General features: G+C 43.3%; 2 protein-coding genes and 1 long non-coding RNA gene across 5 annotated transcripts; 2 read left to right on the forward strand and 1 right to left on the reverse strand.

Annotated features, from left to right (window-relative positions):
* Positions 1 to 1,363: 1,363 nt before the first annotated feature.
* LOC131881551 (uncharacterized) lies at positions 1,364 to 2,598 on the forward strand. Its single transcript, XR_009373371.1, has 3 exons — positions 1,364 to 1,477; positions 2,148 to 2,326; positions 2,397 to 2,598. It is a non-coding gene; the product is annotated as an uncharacterized LOC131881551 (long non-coding RNA).
* Positions 2,599 to 6,017: 3,419 nt separating this feature from the next.
* LOC131881552 (uncharacterized) lies at positions 6,018 to 14,549 on the forward strand. Of its 3 annotated transcripts, none has more exons than XM_059228438.1 (4): positions 10,020 to 11,364; positions 11,619 to 12,785; positions 13,593 to 13,741; positions 13,811 to 14,260. In XM_059228438.1, the coding sequence occupies exons 1-2, from the start codon at positions 11,213 to 11,215 to the stop codon at positions 12,682 to 12,684; spliced, it is 1,218 nt and encodes a 405-aa protein (XP_059084421.1). In that variant the 5' UTR covers positions 10,020 to 11,212; the 3' UTR covers positions 12,685 to 12,785; positions 13,593 to 13,741; positions 13,811 to 14,260. The 3 variants fall into 3 exon arrangements, with proteins under 3 accessions (XP_059084423.1, XP_059084421.1, XP_059084422.1); XM_059228439.1 differs by having other exon boundaries at positions 11,622 to 12,785; XM_059228440.1 differs by lacking the exons at positions 10,020 to 11,364; positions 11,619 to 12,785 and adding an exon at positions 6,018 to 6,973 and having other exon boundaries at positions 13,811 to 14,549.
* Positions 14,550 to 14,692: 143 nt separating this feature from the next.
* On the reverse strand, positions 14,693 to 17,693 carry LOC131881553 (uncharacterized). The gene is made up of 5 exons (XM_059228441.1): positions 16,739 to 17,693; positions 16,122 to 16,668; positions 15,935 to 16,046; positions 15,286 to 15,463; positions 14,693 to 15,088 (listed from the first exon to the last, which is right to left on the reverse strand). The coding sequence occupies exons 2-5, from the start codon at positions 16,480 to 16,482 to the stop codon at positions 14,810 to 14,812; spliced, it is 930 nt and encodes a 309-aa protein (XP_059084424.1). The 5' UTR covers positions 16,483 to 16,668; positions 16,739 to 17,693; the 3' UTR covers positions 14,693 to 14,809.
* Between the last annotated feature and the right edge of the window lie 2,304 nt (positions 17,694 to 19,997).

The raw sequence follows: 19,997 nt of genomic DNA on the forward strand, positions 1-19,997 counted from the left end.
TTTCCTTGTGCTTGATTTTCATGCATTTCCAACAGAATTGGAATTGAACATTAAAAACACATTATCATCAATATTATAAATCAAAGTGAAAATCCCAATTAAAAATTTGACTGTTTATACTTATGCCACATATGTAATTAAAAAAAATACATTTCCACATGGCCATCCATTTTCCACGAGTTGAATGAATAGGGTGGTCTCAGAGTCACACTCCAGCGCTTTGGCAAATGGTTGATCTTTCAAATAAAAAATGTTAGCGAACTTTTATGATGAACAACACGACCGAGAAGAATTTGTTCAACGTTTTCATGAACGACTGCCCTTGAGAGAGCCAAGGCAAATAGATTGTCTATGAAAACACCTATACATATTTTGCAAGATGGGGGAGTTATTGAAAAATCACGATTCTAACTAGATGGCTGGCCACAAACCTGTGTGCTATCAAAGCATGGAACAAAGCAATGTCGAATATCCCAAGCTTTTTGTAGAATACCTTATAAAAGTTCCGTTTTCGGACATACAAACAAGATTTTTTTAAATCTCTATATCAAACAACAGTACCTAATTTCGACGGTTTCGGGAAAACATTCCCGCTTCAGCCAATTTTCCCCCAAGTCTGGTCACCCTATGTTAAGATCTTATTTTGATTTAGTATCCTGTTTTTCTCACGAATTTGGCGGGAAAATTCAAAACAGCTCTTGATCCAGTAGGTCAGTGACTAATTCACCGCCAACTGAACATGAATTAGCCATGATTCAAAGAACGCGAAAAAGTTCGTGAACTAAGTCACCACTAACTAACGGTGAACTAGAACATGAATTAGTGCATGAACTGGACGCAATTCAAAGAACCGGCCTCTGGTGATGGGAAAGCAAATTGGACAAATCAGACTTGAACAATTTTTGAAGTAGCTTTCCAGACCATCCGTACATTCAAGCACTAGCTCAGTCTGCCAACTCAAATTCTTTGGTAGACCAAATATCATACAAAGATTACATATGGTTATAAATGGACCAGTTATGACCTTTCATTTTAATGCTACTAGGGAAGTTATTCCCTGAGCGGTTAGAAAAGCCCGTGAGAAACCAAACCAAAATATAATGAACGAATTCTAACCGATGCCCATATATAGCCAAGTGTTAGCTTCAACGTAGCTTGAGATTATATTGTTCATTGTTGATCCAAATTGAAAGGCTAATAGAATGAGGTTTTGTTGTTTTGGCTGTTGGTTAATTTTTCTTTCAGGAAAAAGCCATATTTTCATGATCAATTGTTAATCAAAAAGCCACTCAAGCAAGCCAAGGCCGTTTTCAATTAGTCTCTTCAATGGTTCTCTTAAATAGAATCTTGCCTATTTGTTATCTGAAAACCTTTTTTGTGCTGAGCAAACAAAAGCATGAGTTATAATACTTGCATAAAAGGTCGGTGTTTCAGAGTAAGGGCATCATTTCGAGAATTGAATTGTACAACGCTAAAGGTGAGTGGTGGGTGACACACCTGGGCAAAATTTTGGTCGTTCCGAAAGCATTGAAAAATATAGAGAGATGTAAAGATTTCATTTCTAGTGGTGAAATCCCAAAGAGCTTGGATGCCTTTTGGAATGAAACTTTTGTTCTGTCAATGGGACTTTTTAATTACCAAAGGTTGGTCATTGGTTTTTGCCAATTTGCACCCATTTTTAACTGCCTTTTGAACTTCCTTACCGCCACTCAGAATTCAATCTCCATCAGTTCTAGATTTTACTCCATAGTCAAATTAGTAGGACGGGTCTGGATATTTCTGGACAACTTGTCAAAATTTGACTAAAAGTCTACTAAAGGATAAGATAAAAACCCAAGAGCGTCAAGAAAATCAAAGTAACCCATTGTAGGCTGTCGTCGTAGAATACTTCATTTGACAGTTAAAATGGCATTTTGTTGAACAAGTCCTTCTTTTTGGAAACTTTCGTAACGCCTCCCAAACCTGAGACACGTCCGACCAATATTTTTTGTACTAGCCAACATACTTGTCCAACAAGCTCAGGATTCACGTTACTGGTTTGCTGAGCTGTTTTGTGGCATCAGTGCCGAATATAAGTCGATCAATTACACACCAACAGTTGACGAGTCCTTAGTTTCCAGACTTACTAATTTGCTTTTATTCTGCAGATGAAAATTATATTGCTTTTGAGCGTTGTCGCCACTGTGGTGGTTCTGTGTCAATCTCAAGCAGATGGTTCGCTCAAGCAGGGCGACGAATGCACTGCTTCATTCCAGTGAGCGGACCCATTGATCTGCAACGAGTGGAAAAATGGCCCCAAGCGTTGTCAACCCCGTGAATGCAAACCGTAAGACTAAAAGAGAAATGGTCACAAAACATTGTGGATTGATAGAAATTCGATGATTCTATGTTTCTAGGACGGGTGAGCGATGTGGCTTCTTCCAAGGACGTTGCTGTACGTGTGAGTATGCGTATTGCTACAAATTACCGGGAATGGACAAGTCCACGTGTACACCATTGGAACTGATTCCAGTGGAAGACCGAGCACAAGTGAGAATGTTCAATGTGTAAAAATGGACCAATCAACATCGAGAATAAAACAGTTCGGAAGCATTTCAATTTGGGACTTATTTGTACACTTTCACTCCTTTTCGAAATCAAGAACTTGAGAAGGCTCCAAATCAACCCATCCATTTGCTGTCATATTTGAGGATAACGACGCATAAACGATGCATTGGATCTCGGCAAAGGTATTGGTTCCGTATTCCCGAAGTTAATGAGCAAAACGTATGGTGATTCGTGAGGACTCCAAAAAAATAAGTTTTTTTGGACTCTCCCGCTTTGATGAGCTCTAGTAGTTAGTAAAAATAGTTAGAACAAAAGCCCACAGGACTTGATACAAACAAACAAATAAGGTTGGTTTTGACAAAATGTTTAAAATGTGAATGTGAATTGTCTTGAAAATTAGGGGGCATTCCTTGAATATAGTGGCCAAGATGATTCGCTACAAGTAAGCCATCATTGATCACTTATTGCCAAGGCCAAAAAGATCTTGGTAAGGTCTGCATGGCACCGGCGTGATTATATAGCTGCCTGCCTCTCAATATTGACCATTTTTAAGTCATTATTTTTCATTACTTATTTTAGCTTTAAATTTAAACTGAATTGCATATTTTGGATTCTAATGTACCTTGAAGTACATATTTTGACCACTTTTTGTGCATATTTAATGGCCGAAATCGAAGTTTTTAATGCATATTTTGGTAGTCATGATAGAGTGAAAGGGTGAGCAAATTACTCGGTAGTGATGGCATACATTTTTTTTGTGAAACAGAGCTGTGCAATTCGGTTTTCGGAGAAGCCACTCAACCACCACGGCAGCTACTCTCCTCTATGAAATTGTGCATTCCAACATCAGTAATAAGAGGAGAGTGTACGGATGCTTTGTGGATTTCTCCAAAGCATTTGACAGGGTGGACCGAACGTGGTTATTCCTCAAACTCCAATTGTGGGGAGTTCCGCGTTCAATCTGTGTCCTGCTGTCCAACATCTATGCGGGACTCAGATGCTCCATTCGTTCTGGTGAGGACCTATCCCCCTGCTACTTCACTTCCGTTGGCCTTCCGCAGGGGGATCCACTATCGCCAATTCTATTCAATCTCTATGTATCTGAACTGCCCGAAGCCCTCACACACCAAGGCCCCACCATTAACCATGTTTCTGTTCAATATCTCCAATATGCAGACGACCTGGTTCTCTTAGCTGATTCAGCCGTGGAATTGCAAAATGCCATCAATGCACTCCACGGTTATTGCCAAGAGAGCGGTCTTCAAGTCAATAACATCAAGACGAAGGGCATGGTTCTCCATAAAGGTAGTCTGTCTCCCACCTTTTTTCCATATCCACCATAGCCCTACTGAAATTGTCAATAATTTTAATTATGTCGGTTTCACATTCTCCACTCAACTCTCCTTCACCAACCATCTAAAATCATTAATAGTCAAAGCCAGGGCCAAGATTGGATACATGTGCAATAGACTTCCCATCAAGAATTTCCCCCTTCCAATAATACTCTTCCGTACCTACATCACTCCAATTTTCCTTTACCGCCTTCACCTTTGGCTTCCCAACTCTGCCCAATCCGCCCTCAAATCCGCCGATGACACCTTCACCAAGGTCCTCAAACGATACCTGTGCGTGCCCCAATATTCCAACAATGCATGGACACATTTTCTATACAAAACCGAGCCCCTCACTATCAGGCAGCAAGGTTAGTGTCCAACAGTGTTGGGAACCTGATCTTTCCAAAGGTGATGTCCGGACACAAGTTGTCCTTCCCGTTCAAGGACTTGCTAACACGATATTGTCTTTGGCCCGACATCCCTTCGGATTATTGGCGGTCACGCACCTTTGTTCGGCTCCCGACCCAATGCCATCAACGTCGGGAGCTGACAAAAGATCTGTTCAATCTGACACACACACTTTACTGCAATAACCAAGATTTTCATCATTTACCTCTACCCACCTGTTTTTTTACTGTCTGCAATTCCCCTCTTCACTCTTTTCATGTGCACTGAACCAATCCTAGTCAAACTCATTGTGATATCACTTCCTAGTCAACTATTTTATCAGTCTTGATCATTTTATTCTCATCCTGTTTTGAAAAGGGAAAAGTTCCTAAGTCGGATATTTCCGAATTTTGTTTTCATCGTGGAAGCCCTCATAAATGTGGGAAGGAGTGTGAATATAGTTCATGAGGAAATTCAGAAGATAATAATAAATTGGCGAATCATTAACTTTCAATGTAATAATACTGGGAATTACCTTCCCTACAGCAGTTACAAAAGCCCGTAAAAATCAACCTCCCCCCAAAAATACTGTAAACTTGAATAGTTGGTATTGGGAAGACATTGTGTTATTGACAGGATGATAAACTGAAAGACTGTTTTCGACCACGTGTTAAATCATGGTGGTAGAATGTGGCAGATATTCATCGAAAAAGGAAGCAGAAAACGGCGAAAAAAAGCTTTCACACATTGAAAGGACCTGTTTCTTCTACTGGTGTAAGTTTCAATTCGTTTTTCATGTCTGATTGTAACCTTCATTTGTTGAGTCAACCTGGCTAACTCGAACGAGAAAACACGTGGGCAAAAGATCTCCTACGAATCTATAATATTTTCCATCTTTTGGTTTGCCTAGCACCCTCAATGAGTTCTCAAGCCCGCGGCCCAGGTGGAGGGCGGCCCCCCGCCCCCCTGGGATCAAGGGCCAAGAAGAAACGAGACCGGGACCAAACTGCACCCTCCGGGTTGATACCCAAAGAAAAAATGCCCAAGCCCAGCCATGACGGGCTTGGGCTAGGTAACAAGATAAGTGCTTGTGTTACTGTAACTAGTGGCACAAGTCCCCAAAACGTCGAATCTACGGGTGAGAAGCAACCAATGGAGCCGGCCGAATGCTCGGTGCCGCCAGGCATGGGGCAGAAAAGGGCGGCTTCAAACCCTTCTCCCAATAATCCCCCGTCCTCGCCTTATCGTGAGGGAGGGCAATTTCTCTCCGAATCAGAATGAGTTTCAGAACTCAATGTCTCTGGAAGCATTCATTTTTCAGACAACGAGGAACTCGCCGACCTCTCTGAGGAAGAAGAGACCAAAATCGGTGACAAGTTTGCCGAGCTAACGGTCAACAACCCAAAAACCGACCCTCGGTCATATGTATCGGTGGCTTCAAAAATCCGTGGACATGAGGTCATCTATGTCAATCTTGGTCAAAAAGAGAGATCTCCCCTGGGCCGGGAGCTTTTCTATAAACTCTGGGACAAGCTCCAGGAGGGCGTGGTGGAACTTCTCCTTAAAGGCGAGATCCCTCCCACCAACGTGTTTTGGCATAGCTGGTCCCAGCAAAGAGGCCTCATTGCTGTGGGTGATGAGGAAACTTCAAAAGCCATCATCCAACTGATTGCCCAGATGAGTATCAAACAACACAAATTTTGTGCCTGGAAACGAGGCGAATTTGGAGAGGGTAGGCTTGAAACAGCGTTCTTTACTGGCAATAGCTTGAAACTGTGGGGTAGAGATAAGCTTTTGAAGCTTCTTAAATCTCAAAACAATCTACTCGGCAATCACGTTGGAGTCAAAACCACCGACACAGATAAGGGTCGAAAACTGATCTTCTTTGCAGACCCAGTCTTATGGAAAGATCTCAAAGGGAGAGTGACACACCACTGGCCCAACACAAAGTTGTCCTACGGTTAGGACTCGCCCAGTACGTGTTCCACCTAAGCCGGAAATCCAAAGTGAACGCTGCTCCGGAGGACACTCCTTCCCTGGAAAGGGAGGAGAAGAAATCCGAGACAGGGGAAGCATCTGGAGGCGACGACCGATGTGAGGTGGTCACCGCAAGAAAGGCCCCTGTTCTGGCGGACGCTCCCGTTTTGGTAGAGATGGGAGACGAGACGGAAGCGGTAAGCGCAATCGCCAAAATTCCTGTCTCAGAAGAAGGGGGAGAACAAGCTGGTTCAGACTGGAAAGTGGTGGCCAACTCTCGGAGGAAGTCTCCACTGGAAGAAGGAAGCTCATTCAAACTATCCAAGGGACAAAGCTAAGTTTTTATGAACTAATTTAGTATCATGACTACCCCAACTTATGATGATAAATGCCAGACCTTCTGGCAACTGAACCTACAAAAATGCAAGCTTGCAACCAGCAACATTGAGGTTGAATTGTCTGACTCTAAGTGCCCCAATCTGCCAATTTGCTTTTACAAGAACCCTACACGTTTAACGGAAAAAAGAAGTTCGACATCCCTAACTACACTCCTTACATTTCAGGAACCGATCACCGAGCACTAAATGGTGTGCCAAAAAATAAACTGTGCCATCAAATTCTGGACCTTTCAAGTCGGGACCTGGTGACCTGCTGCATTAAACAGAACCCATCAGACAGAGGCATCATTATTGCGTCATCTTACCTGGATATCTTGGATAAAGAATGTGGTAAAGTTGACGGCCTATGCAGAAGCACAAGGCCTGCCGCTAATAATTGGCTTAGACTCAAATGCTCACTCTGAGCTCTGGGGCTGTGACTCGGTTAATGCCAGGTGTGAAAAAATTGAAAACTGGATTTTCCAAAATGATTTGAGCATTCAGAATGTCGGAAATCCTCCCACCTTTGTCTCAAGCCGAGCAAAGTCAATCATAGACATTACTATAACAAATAGGTTCCTGATCCCTTATCTGACCAAATGGTGCGTGAACCCAAATGATCAATTTAGTGACCATAAAAGAATTGAATTTAAATACAAAAAAAACTGTAAGCAGGAAATCAAGACAAGAAACTTTAAAAATGCCAACTGGTCCAAATTCACGTGGACTCTAGAGCTTACAAGCAGGAAAATCCACCCAATAAAAATATGGGATAAATATTGCCTAGACCAAGAAGCGCTGAGCCTTCAAAGAAGAATTCTAAACGCTCTTGGCGTTGCGTGTCCCGTAGTTGTTTTGAAAAATTTGAACAAAAGGATCCAACCTAAATGGTGGTCAGATGAAATAAGGAAACTCCGAGTAGAATGTCGCAGATCTGCGAAAAGGAAATATGAAATCTCTAACGAAGCTAATCAATTCGACTACAAAATGAAACGTAAGCTTCTTCAAAGGGAGATTCGTTCGTCCAAAAGAAGGACCTGGAAAGGGTTTTGCAACTCAATCGAGCGGCCTAATAGCATGGCAAATCTCAAGAAATGCCTTGAAGGCAAATCCTCTCAAAAACTAGAAATGGTTACAAAAGCTGACAAAACTTTGACCAAACATGGAAATGAAGTAGCAAATGAAAGTTCAGTACAACGCTTTCCAGGCTCAAAAACCAGAAAGTCACCAGAAATTATAATATCCGTCCACCTGAAGGGAACGACCAAATCATTCTAAATCACTCCGAGGTTAGCTCCATAACCCCTCCAAAGTCAAAGACGTTTTTAAGGAATTTCACCCCGACAAATCGTCCGGCCGCACGGAATCAAACTAATAGTTCTACACCATTTAGATGATATCACAATTACATCGTCAAACTATACAAGCTGTGCCTGCTCCGGGCCATGTTCCAGAAGTATGGTGCAAAACAAAAGTAATTTTTCTTCCCAAACATGGCAAGGACAATTATCAAAACCCAAAGTCATTTCGACCAATCAGTCTGAGCTCTTTCCTCCAAAAAGGGCTTGAAAAGCTCATTGTTTGGCAACAGGAGGACAAGCACTTGCTTGAGAATCCACTCTATGAACGGCAGCATACCTTTCGAAAGCATAGGACCACAGACTCGGCCCTTTCTGCGGTCTGTGACAAAATTGAATCTGGCATGCTTCAAGGACAATTCACACTGGGTGTGTTCTTAGACATCCAGGGTGCCTTTGACAATCTAGAAGTAAGTTCAATCATAAACAGCATGAGGGAAAAGAATTTTCCCCCTGCAATTGTGCAATGGTACGGATACTACCTCCAAAACAGGATGGCAACGACACACATTCAGGGAGAGGAGTTTAAAAGATTCTTCACAAGGGGAACTCCGCAGGGTGGTGTGCTCTCGCCACAGACGTGGAATCTTCCATTCGACTCGATTCTACGAAAACTTAACAAAGGCCCAGTACTCACTGTAGGCTTTGCTGACGACGCCTGCCTCCTCATTACAGGAGCTGACCCGGAATCCATGGTTGATCTAATGCAATATTATATAGACAAAATCATTAAATGGGGCTCTGACAATGGCCTAAGTTTCAATGCCCAAAAAACGACGGCCATCGTGTTCACCAACAAACGGAAATTTACGAACAAAAGGATCTATGGAGAGAAAACACCCTTTTCCCAAGAAGTAAAGTATCTGGGGCTAACTTTTGATTCTAAACCAAAATGGAACAAACATGTTCAAACCAAGGTTGTAAAATGTAAAAAACTAATGTATGCTCTGAAAAGGGCAGTAGGCAAAAATTGGGGGCCCACTCCCAAAACACTACGGTAGGCCTTTACAGGCTTGGTGAGGCCCATCATAACTTATGGATGCCACATTTGGGGCACAAGTTTGAATTCAACGAAATTTGAACAACTAAAAAGGCTGGACAGACTTGCATGTCTGAATTTAGCCCCAGTCCACCGCTCAACGCCGAGCCTGGCCCTAGAAAAAAAATTTCAATTGCAACCACTCCACCTTAAAATTCAAGAACTAGCTCTGAACACAATAATAAGGATTAAGAACCAAATTAAACCATGTTGGAAAGGACTAAGCTTCATTTAAAGGAAAGGATACCTAAAATAATGAGGAAGCATCCTGGAAAAAATGGGAATATGTATGGTACCAAGTCAAGATATTATTCCAATCAGAAATTAGCAAACTAAATACAAAGTTATTTATGATACCCAACAAGGGCTTGATGGGTTGGAAAAACATGGTGTAATCTACTGTTATACTGATGGCTCAAAACTGAAAGACAGGGCTGGATTCGGCCTAGTCATTTTTCGAAACATTAAAACACTGCATCAAGACTCAGAATATATGGGCCAAATGGCCACAGTTTTCCAAGCTGAGGTTCTTGCTCTTGAGCGGGCTTGTTTATGGCTTCTCAGGCAAAGGAATCAAAGAATTATAATTAAAAGTGACAACGCTTCAGCCATTCAAGCTATCCGCGGGAAGTTGATCACTTCCCAGAGTGTGCTCAAAGTAAGGCAACTACTAGACCGACTTAGCAAGAAAAACAAAGTGACAATTCAATGGATCAAAGCCCACTATGGGCTGAAAGGCAACGAATTGGCAGATAATTTGGCGAAAAAAGGGGCCTCACAAATCCGGTTTGGCCCTGAACCGTTTCTTCCAGTCTCACGAAATGTCTACAAAGAAGCAATCAAGAAAAGTATCAGTAAAGAATGGTCAACATATTGGAGTAATTCACCCTCATGTAGGCAAACCAAAATATTTATCCCCCAAACTAAATTTGAAGAATACTAAAACCTTAGGGTCTGTCCCTGGGACAGAATTAGGCAAATGCATACAATTTATAACTTTAGGTTCTCAATCAACAATGAATATCTCGAAGGTTGCGTGAATAAAAAATGTCAAATTCTTAGACCCCTGCATTTTCTTTTGAGAGGTTGCGTGAATTTTATTTCCATATTTCCGTTCAAAAACAAAATAGTCGAATTTTTAATAAACCTAATCATGCTCGAAGGACCTCATTGATTCCATCCCGGACAATTCCATTACGGACGATTCAAGTGGATTGAATCTGAGAACGTTCCCTCGCTTGGATAAAAAAACGATCCCACTCTCCCCTGGATCGTTCGTTTTTTCCACCCAAATGCAAACTAGAGAAGCTACAATCAACAAAATAACAATTTGACAAAACCTTGAAAACGATTTTTTCCTTTAGTCAAGAATTTCCTTTCCTTGTTCTATTCCTTGTCTTACTCCCAGAATATTTCGTCATTGAAAATACAAAAACGCCTTGAAATTTTGGGTCCGAATGGAAATGTCCCGGATGAAATTCGGGTTGGGATTGGGTCCGGATGGAATCGTCCTGGATAAAACCCGGACTGGGAATAAATCTAGATAGAATCGTACTGTATGAAATCCGGATTGGATCGTCCTAGAAGAAATCCGGATTAGGTCCTTCGAGCTTGTTCAGAACGGAACTGTGGAAATTAATTCACGCAACCTCTCAAAAGAAATGCCGGGGTCTAAGAATTTGACATTTTTTATTCACGCAACCTTCGAGATATTGATTGTTGATTTAGAACCTAGACGTCCGGAGGGTTCCTGGCGTCGTCGAAGATGCTTCCCGTCGGTGCGGGTCGCAAAAAGCGCCTATTTTGGACAAATTCGCCAACCAATGTGGTAATTACGTAGGACTTGCCCGATTTGGACATCGACCTTACCACACCCGCAGCGAAGGACCAGTCTTTGTCTGGAGGTCCGGTCCGGAGGCCCGTGCCCGTGACCCTAGCCGTTCGCGTCTCGTCGACCTTGCGGCGTGCCTTGGCAAACCCTTCCATTGCTTGGAACTCCAAGGTTCTTGCCAATGTCTGCCAAAAAATCCGAAAGAGGGGGCAAACCCGTCTGCTCTCGGAGTCGACTGCCATTCCACCAACCTTTCGCGCTGGATCAGGGCAAAGCCCAAGCCATGTAAACGCAAAGCATCTGTCAACAATTGCGTGTGCAACGGCGGGTCAAACGGTTGGACGACTGCTGGGGAGGTCAAGATGTCCTTGGTCTTCTCAAACTCAACCTCATGCTCAGGCAGCCACAGACAGGCCGTTGATTTCTTCAACATCTCCCACATCTTGACGGTGGAGTGCTGGAGGTCGGGCACAAAAGCGCCCAGCTGGTTTGCCAGCCCAAGAAAGGATCGCAGGTTGGTAACAGATTTTGGTGTGGGGAACTACCGCAATGACTCAAGCTTCTCTGGTCCGGCATCATCCCTGTCGACGACACGACGAATCTGGCGAACTTGACTGATCGGCCAATCTCAAATTTGCAGATGGAAAGCTTGATTCCATGCTCTTGACACCAAGCAATAACGATTTCAAGCCTTTCCAGTAGCTTGAGCAACGTCATGGCTTGCACGCATATGTCGTCCACGATTGTAGCCAACCATTTCTTTCTTAGCAGATCCTCAAGAGCCAAGTCCGTATGCAAGCTGAATACGTCCCCGCTTCCTTTGCAGCCCATGGGGGCGACCAGTGGGCGGTACTTACCATCCGGCAACAAGAACGCGCACATGTACGAGGACTTCTTGTCCAGTGAATCTGGAAGTATCCTTGTACGGCGTCAAACTTTGCAAACCATCTGCTCTCCAATTGGATCTTGTGCATTAGATCAAGGACCAAGGATAACGGATGGACTGGACGCTTTGTCACCTTGTTCAACCTCTGGTAGTCCACAACCATCCTCACCTTGCCGTTCGGTTTTGGCACAAAGTGGGCGGGCGCGCACCGCTCCGTCAGCTCCAGGCACCAAACCATCATCTTGGCGTGCAGCAATTCCTCTTGCAAAACTGTTGACGCTTCTTCATGGTGCACCGGGATCAATCTTGCTGTTAAGACAGCCCGCCGCATCTCCAAGCAAGCAGACCATCACATCTGCAGCGCCCGTCAAGAAGCCGCGGATCCGCTCGACCTCGCGCTTTGCTTCACCCTTGATCTTGCTGATGACTTTCTCGATTTCTGCGACTTGCTCCGCGGACAGAGGTGGAGGTGTCTCCACATCGGGCGGGGCGTCCGACGGTGGTGTGTTGTCCGCTTTGATCATGTTGGTTGTAGCACACACATGGACCGCGGGAAAACTGGGCGAGAGAACACCCAAGGCAATGAGGTCCTTCTTGCCAATGAGCGGATCCGTCACATCCGGGGGGACCGTCGCCGATATAGTTGCCTCTGGGCCGTTTGGTGCACAACAAGAGAGCACAGCTTTTTGCACATTGTGCAGCGGTGTTCCATTTGCCGCGCTCAGCACCCTCCGCGAGGATGCCAAGACAGATCACCCCGACCTGGTTCCCTCTGGCGTCCACGAGCCGACGGGGACGCGGACGCAAACGCGGACGCGGAGCCGGCGGACGGGCTTTGTTGACGACAAAGGTTCCGGATATGTCCCGACTTGCCACATGAGTAACATAGACAATCTCAGAATGGACAAGGTTCTCGATTGTGTGGGTGTCCACAGCTGCTGCAGCTAGCGGCCACGGCCGCCAGGATGGCCTCAGCTGTGTCAGGAACAGCCCGGACAGAGGGGCAGCCATATCCTTCAGCATGCCTTCATTCTCAATCGCCTTCTTAAGTAAGTTGCTCATCGTTGGATTCTTGATCTCCCTTAACTTTAAGAACGTAGCTTGTTCCTCCCTGGTTCCAACCAAGGCTATGAATTCCTTGAATTGTGCCGGGGTAATAGAAGACAGTTCCGCTTTGTTGGCTTGATGATTCACATCAGCGACAAAAGGTGGAATGTTTCACGCAATAAGAGTGAAAAGGGCGAAAGTATAGTCTTACTACATAGCTATACTTGAATATACTCTAGTTTTGCAGCTGTTTTCAAAAAAACAAGTAGAGTAGAAGTATAAACAAATTCGGAGTGCTCAACCCATCTTCACCCTTGGTCGTAAGTTACCCAGGCTTATCTTCCTCAACAAAAACCATGAGCCTTGCTGACCTTCGACGTGCAAGGCGTCAGGATGAATATTTTTTCGATTTCTTGGAGTTTGTGGATGACATCGGACGAATGCAAGAAGATTTTAAGGCAACTTTACCACGATTTCTATTTTGGGACAGGCCGAATCCCGTGAACACAACAAGAGATGTGGACTTTGCTAGAGATCATGGAATGTCGAAATTTGCCTTTTGTCGCCTTTTAGAGCTGACAAAAGGTCAATTAGATCCAAAACAGGATACCAGGATCACTGTTCCTGCAACTCAAAAACTTTCGTGCTTTTTACGATTTTTAAGATCAGGCAGTTTCCAGAGATGTGTTGGAGGGAACAAAGAGATTCAATTATCCCAATCAATGACCTGTCGACTTATCAACAATGTAAAACTAGAAATGCTACTGAGTGTTACGAGGCACATTAACTCCGCTTATTATTTCATTTAGGTCGCTCAGGTTTTGGCGGAAATGCAAAGTCAGTTAGTGAAATTTCCGGATAGATCTGAGAGGCATGAAATCGCCAATGCAATATCTGCAGAGTATGGCTTCCCACCGGTGGTTTGTGGAATAATTGATGGGACTCATATTGAGATTCTGTAAGAAGGAGATATTAATTTGCCCCCATTAATGCATTCCTTTGATTGCAATTATACCCCTGTCCACAGGAAACCGATTACAAAGAACCCCGCCCCAGAGAGATTCTTCAATAGGAAAGGTTATTACTCCCTAAATATGATGTGCGTTGTGGATCACGTGGGAAAAATCCGATACTTTACTTGCCGCCATGCTGGATCCGCCCATGATGCCAAGATATTCGGAGAATCCTCGTTGCGAGCCCATCTCTTGGCCGATTTTGACCCTGAGAAGCCCTTGGCGCTCTTGGGGGACGAGGGATATGGGGCCGAGGACGTGATGCTTCCTCCAGTCCGTGTCCAGCAAATGACATCTGCAACTCCAGCCATGCGCCACAAAATGTTGGAATACAATAAAATTCACAAGAGGACTCGAATTAAAGTCGAACACGCTTTTGGCGTACTAAAAAAGCGCTTTCCAATGCTGTTATACGTCATGAGAAGCCGCAAAATTTCCAATACTCAGGCCCTTATATCCGCTTCCATCGTGATTCACAACTTCTTGATCAATCTAAAAGAACCCACCCTGTCCACATTCCAGACAGAGTGCGACTACCACGAGAATTTAGCCCGTTTTGATCTGACTCAACACGTCATTCATAGTAGAGAAAAGTTTCGTCTACGTGATTCAATTATCAACGACTACTTTTAACTCATCAAAAGTCAAAGATTGAAATAAAGTCTGCCTTAGTAATCGATAACAAATACCAAAGCTACAAAGCAAACAACAAGACCATGAACTGGTTATTATTTGCATTATTGGGATTCTGGGACGGGATTCACGTTAATTGGTCAAGATTAGTCATTGGTATGTAGAAATAGTTATGACGGAAAAAGAGATTATTTTCAGAGTCTTTCTTTACGTTAAGACGTATATTTTTTTTTTATTCGCAGAGGGTGATAATGGTCAAGAAATACAAAGCAAAGAAATAAAGGATCTATTTTAGGAACTTAGACAAGATCTCACTTAGGTAACACAAGCAAAAAGGTGGAGTTGGAGCAAGGCAAGAAGCAACAACAAAAGATGGAATATCACATAGTTGAATAACTGTCAAAATTTGTTTTTGGTTGTAGACCCGCTTCTTTTTCCGCTTTGATAGTGAGTGCCTCTTCACGACGTACCCGCAACTTGGCAATTGTGACATCGAGGCGAGCAAGGTCAGCGGCTTTCTTCAGTTCAATGTCAAACAGTTGGATATCTTGGCGAGACTGCCTCTCGTACTGTCGCTCTTCATTCTCAGCCTTTTTCTCCACAGCCTTCTTGTACATTAGGGCTGCATCTTTTTCTATAACCACGATCTCTTGTTTGACCTAAAAGAATCAAAGGTAGTTTTGTACAAGGATTGTAAATTCGAAAGAATGACATAAAAAGGGGCACAAAAACAGAAAAGAGCTCTCCGAGATTTAAATGAAATTATTAAATGAATTAAAATGGAGTTTGAGGTCTTGGCAAGGACGTGGATCAAAATGAACAAACCCAAGTAATAAAAATGCTTCAAGAAACTTACTTTGTGTTGGTCGGACAAGAAATTCCCCTCCATTTCAGCCCGATTTTCGATGAATCGTCCCGCCAATGTTGATGGTGCTCGAGCTCGTCTTTTACCGCGACCACGGCCTTGGCCTCTATTGCCACTTTGGCCTTGATGCCTTACAGGATTCTCACGTTGCTCTTGATTCGGACTAGTACTATAAAGCGAGAACAAGATCCATTATTCAAAACGGGATAAGCAAATACCAAGATTCGTAATGCGATAAGAAGTTCATGTTCCCCACATTTCATTGAAGACGTAAAACATAGACTATCTTACAAAAAAGATGAACAAGTCATCAAAGATGCCAGAGAGAGGCAAGAAAGTTTATGAGTTCAATAGACGACACACTGGCTATTAAATTGAAAACAATTATTCGAATTTTGTTCCAAGGGCCCAAGACTTTCAGGTCACACTGTAAACTTTAATTTTTGTTTAATATTGGAAGGGGTGGCGCTTTACGTTTTTAAAACATCCAACGACGGAAACTCGAGAAACATGATCAAATAAAATAGGAAAACAATACGATGCAAATGTATGAAGGGGTAATCTTAGCAATATCGCAAACCATATTAGAGGAAGGTAGACCTCGAATTCTTTCACGTCAATATGCTCTAAAACGAATTACCTTCTTGGGGTTGCTGGAGGTGGGGTGACAATGATTTGATCTTCAGATAGGGCCTGCTGCAAAATCTGCCTTTGACCACTGGACAAGTCGAACGAAATTGTATTGTCGTGGCCTAAGCATAGAGAGAAAAATGAGCGACATTGTATTAATCTTGACTGATACCTTCCAATTGAGGGCATTGACATACTTTCAACAGTAGCAGATGCCACATCAATGTCCTTCTCGATCTCAGATTCAACCACGTATTCCATGTTATTGTTTTGTTTGTCATCAAATCCATCATCTTTGAAGTGCACTTGAAGGGGACTGTTGTTCGAAAAGATGATATTTGTTGCACCCATGGACATCTCGGGGCTGGAAATTTCTTCATGAAATTCAAATTGACGGCTGGGCGAATTCGGATGAAGCTGAAGTACTTGTAATTGATCATGATGTTGTTCATGTAGTTGAGAATTTGGTGTCGATGATAGGCGTGGAAATGGAGCAATCAATTGCGCTGTTGACGCGGACGAATCATGTCGTCGATGCTGTGTTTGACCATTATTCATCCTCTCATTCACTGTCTTGTCAAATTGCGTTTCGGAGTCAAACAAAGCAACCAATTCGGTTTGATCTCCAGCCTCGTCCAAAACGTTTGCTTCAAGAGGAGTTAACTTTTTCAATTTTGGTGGCGGTCCTCCTCCCGTCCTCTTCAACTCTTTTACGCGATCCGATTTCTTTTTCCTAGCTCTTAACTTTGAGCAAAAAAAAAACGAGTTAGATATAAGGTTTGCGCACTACAGTAAGTAAACTCATTCAACTTACTTTCAGATTATTCCACGCCCTTTTCAAATGATTAGCATCAAATGCATCGGCACCGGTCAACTTTTCTTCCTCGTTGTATAGCTTGGCCACTTTCACCTACAATGGTTTTCGTTTGGGGAGAGACAATTCTCTTTCCACCCCGAACAAGCGGACCATATCAAGGACTCTTTGAAGATTCAACAGATCTCGTCCTTTTGAAGGAGCTTGACCTTGACTTTGAACGATGCCGAATGGTCCCGGAATTTGGGTCTCCATGGTTTCAATGTACGCCATTTCCACCTAAACTTGATAAATTCATGCAAGATGTCAACCGCATATTCCGCGTAAAGAAATGCGCCACACCAATTGCATCGGACTAGGACTGCCATCGAAGATATTTGAGAGAGTCAAAGCTTCAAATGAAACAAGGCAATCACGGTCAATTCGACGGTCTATTTGGCACCGAACTGGCCCTTTATGAACTCACTGACGACAAGAGTACTTCATGGCGAATCCGAGAGAAGGACGAGTATACATGAGTGCAGTTCCCGACTGCACTCGTCTCTCTTAGGTATACTCTTATGTACTTGAGATTCGAGACTGTGCTCGTATTTCAAGTTTCGCTTCCTAATCCTTATGTTACGCTAATACAAAAATGCGATTATACTCAGCTATGCTTAAAGCACACTAACCATTTTGAATTAAGGTAACTAACATCTGACCTAATGTCCTTGAACTGGCGCCTGTTCTTCTTCAAGCAGAACAACGCCAGTCTTCGCGTGAACAGCAGCTTCAACTCCAAAAAATGTTTTTCTAGGATCAAGTAGCAAGCCTCCACCAATTTCCTCCTCAATGGCAAGGTCGCTTTTGCTGGCAAGGAAAGTTATAAAAAGGCCCTTCTGGCCATCGTTGTCCATCAACTCCACGTGCGATACATTGAAGTATATGCGAAATTTTTCAATCCAGACTCGCATCTCAAACGATTCTGCTTCCGACGACAGCAATAGTGGTTTCATCTCCGGGACAGACGTGAACTGCCAAGGGCGTTCTTGCTCCTCATACACTGCCCGCTCTCGCTGTCATGCTGACACTGACGAAGACGCGGAGGGCGCTGTCTCGGTCTTCTCGCGGGCCATGCAGATCGCCGCCACTGTGGAGATTTTTGCGGAGTAATTGTCCACCACCTTGGTCTTCTCTTTGCGGGTCGCTTTGGCGTCGACCTCGACCGAGGTCTGTTTGGCAATCAAATCGTCATAAAACAGTCATCTTCTCTGGTTTTGTCTCCGCCTCACTTAAGAGGCTCCACAGGCGGCTCACCACCGCACCGGGCTTATCCAGCCCCCGGATCATATTCAACTTCTTCATCACCTGCGACTTCCTGTTCAAGATTTGCTCTTTGACACCCATGGTGATCTAACTGTTGAACGTGACGTAGTCCAAAGGCGGAGACGACGTGCTCCCTCTCAGCTTGGGATATCGGCAAAGATGACAGAAGGAAGCCGAGAAGCAATTGAAGTGGCAGTATTGTGGGCATGTGGCGTGAGCCTAGTTCAAAGGCTAGAACTGCGCCATGGAGGATGAGAGGGCGTGGCCTCGATAGGAACGGATGACGAAGAGGAGATACGCGTGGTGGAAGCAAGAACAAGGGTGTGTATATTTTTCGTATCAGCTGAGAGAGAGAAATGTAAGGTAAGAAATAAGGCGCCGCGTAAGCAGCGTTATATATAAGCAATACTACAACTCTGTGGAGTTGAAACACACTAGAAAGCTGATCTCCAAGTATGTTGGCCATAGACTGCATTATCTATGGCTTCCCCATTGACCTCAAAGGGCCCTACAGGTTTTCATCTTTCTCTTAAAGTTTGCATAAGAGAAAAATGCCTTCGGATTCGCCCTCTCCTCCTGAACTACTCGTCTTTCTTTTTATATCTGATTTGCTTCAACGGAGGCCTTAATTCTATATTCAAGTTCCTCTACGACTCAAAATTTTCGACATTTTAGTAATTTGGTTAATTTAGGCTAATATCTTATCTCTGAGGCGTGTTTTTCAGGTTGGTGAGAACTAACCTATGCTTTAAAGATGCCAACAGCTACCGATGCTTAAGTTCCAACGGTTTGTGTTTAAACTGATTTGACGTTGAATATATGTTGTTTTCCCCTGTCATTCGCCGTATGGGTAAATGAACAGCAGGGCGTTCGATTCGTCTTTTACTGAGGTTAACAAAGAGACCAAGATGATCGCTAACATCACATAATAAAGTACCACATTTAGTACTGCAATTACTATTGGTAAAGATATTGTCGATCTGAGATGAAGTTGTTATCGTTATTCTAGACGGTTTGTTAATCGATGGGACTAAATGGAGGCTTATCATCAAATTCTTCAATTTCGTCCTTTAGAGCTATCTTTCAAAAAGTCTGTATTAAAATCGCCGCAAACATACAATGGTTTTGTTTGGCACATAGAGATGACTCGATCTAGTTCTCTAACTGCATCATTAATATTGGAGTTAGGAGGAATATATACTGATAAAACAAAGTTCTCCGTAGATTCCATTCCGATAATTTCGCGATCAGGTGTTGTAAGATTTAATTTGGGGCATTTTGTATATGAAAGAGACTCATGTATTAGAAAGCCAACCCCGCCTCCCCGTTTGCCAATTCTAGTTTCAAAATCCAATTGATAATGATCAAATGACAAGTTAACTTTATCAACTTGCCACACCTCCTGCTTTGCAACAATTTTTGGTTTTTGTGTTTCAAGGAGATCATTTACTTTCGACTCGTTACCGACAATGGATCTTACGTTGATCGAAATCAGCCACTGCTCACCTATTTCCAACGTATCCACATAGCCAAGGTCGTCAAGAACAGATAGATTTTCCTCGTCCACTATCATCCTGTTTGATTCAAGCATCTACTCCAGGAGCAGGAACTTTCACGGATTTCCAAACCCACCCACCTTTCGCCATAAAGCAACCAACAAAGATAGAACCAAGTGAATAGAGTGAAAAGACAAACAACAAACAAGATATGCTTCATATATATGCTTCTTTCTTGAAACAGTTCTTGTTGATAACGAATCCCAACGTCAGAGTTTTTGATGATGCGGTGAGTTGTCCATGTGTGCGTATAGAGACGAGCCAGGAACTCCATTCCGGTAAGGCTATCAAATAAAAGTCTGNAAAGTGGGGCAAAAGTTGAAATTCCGAAGCATGGGAAGCAGCTATCATAAAAAGGTGCAAATTGACGAAGAGGAGCCACAGTAGAGGTGATGGTT

The sequence above is a fragment of the Tigriopus californicus genome, chromosome 6, assembly GCF_007210705.1.
Source record: "Tigriopus californicus strain San Diego chromosome 6, Tcal_SD_v2.1, whole genome shotgun sequence".
NCBI classification, from domain to species: Eukaryota; Metazoa; Arthropoda; class Copepoda; order Harpacticoida; family Harpacticidae; genus Tigriopus; species Tigriopus californicus.

Coding starts and splice junctions, on each gene's coding strand:
- LOC131881552 (XM_059228438.1), top strand. CDS start 11,213: ATGTCCTTGGTCTTCTCAAACTCAACCTCATGCTCAGGCAGCCACAGA. Junction 11,365..11,618: donor AGCCCAAGAAAGGATCGCAG/GTTGGTAACAGA, acceptor TTTCTTTCTTAG/CAGATCCTCAAGAGCCAAGT.
- LOC131881553 (XM_059228441.1), bottom strand. CDS start 16,482: ATGAATAATGGTCAAACACAGCATCGACGACATGATTCGTCCGCGTCA. Junction 16,047..16,121: donor GGCATCTGCTACTGTTGAAA/GTATGTCAATGC, acceptor CTCTATGCTTAG/GCCACGACAATACAATTTCG. Junction 15,089..15,285: donor TCTTGTCCGACCAACACAAA/GTAAGTTTCTTG, acceptor TGATTCTTTTAG/GTCAAACAAGAGATCGTGGT.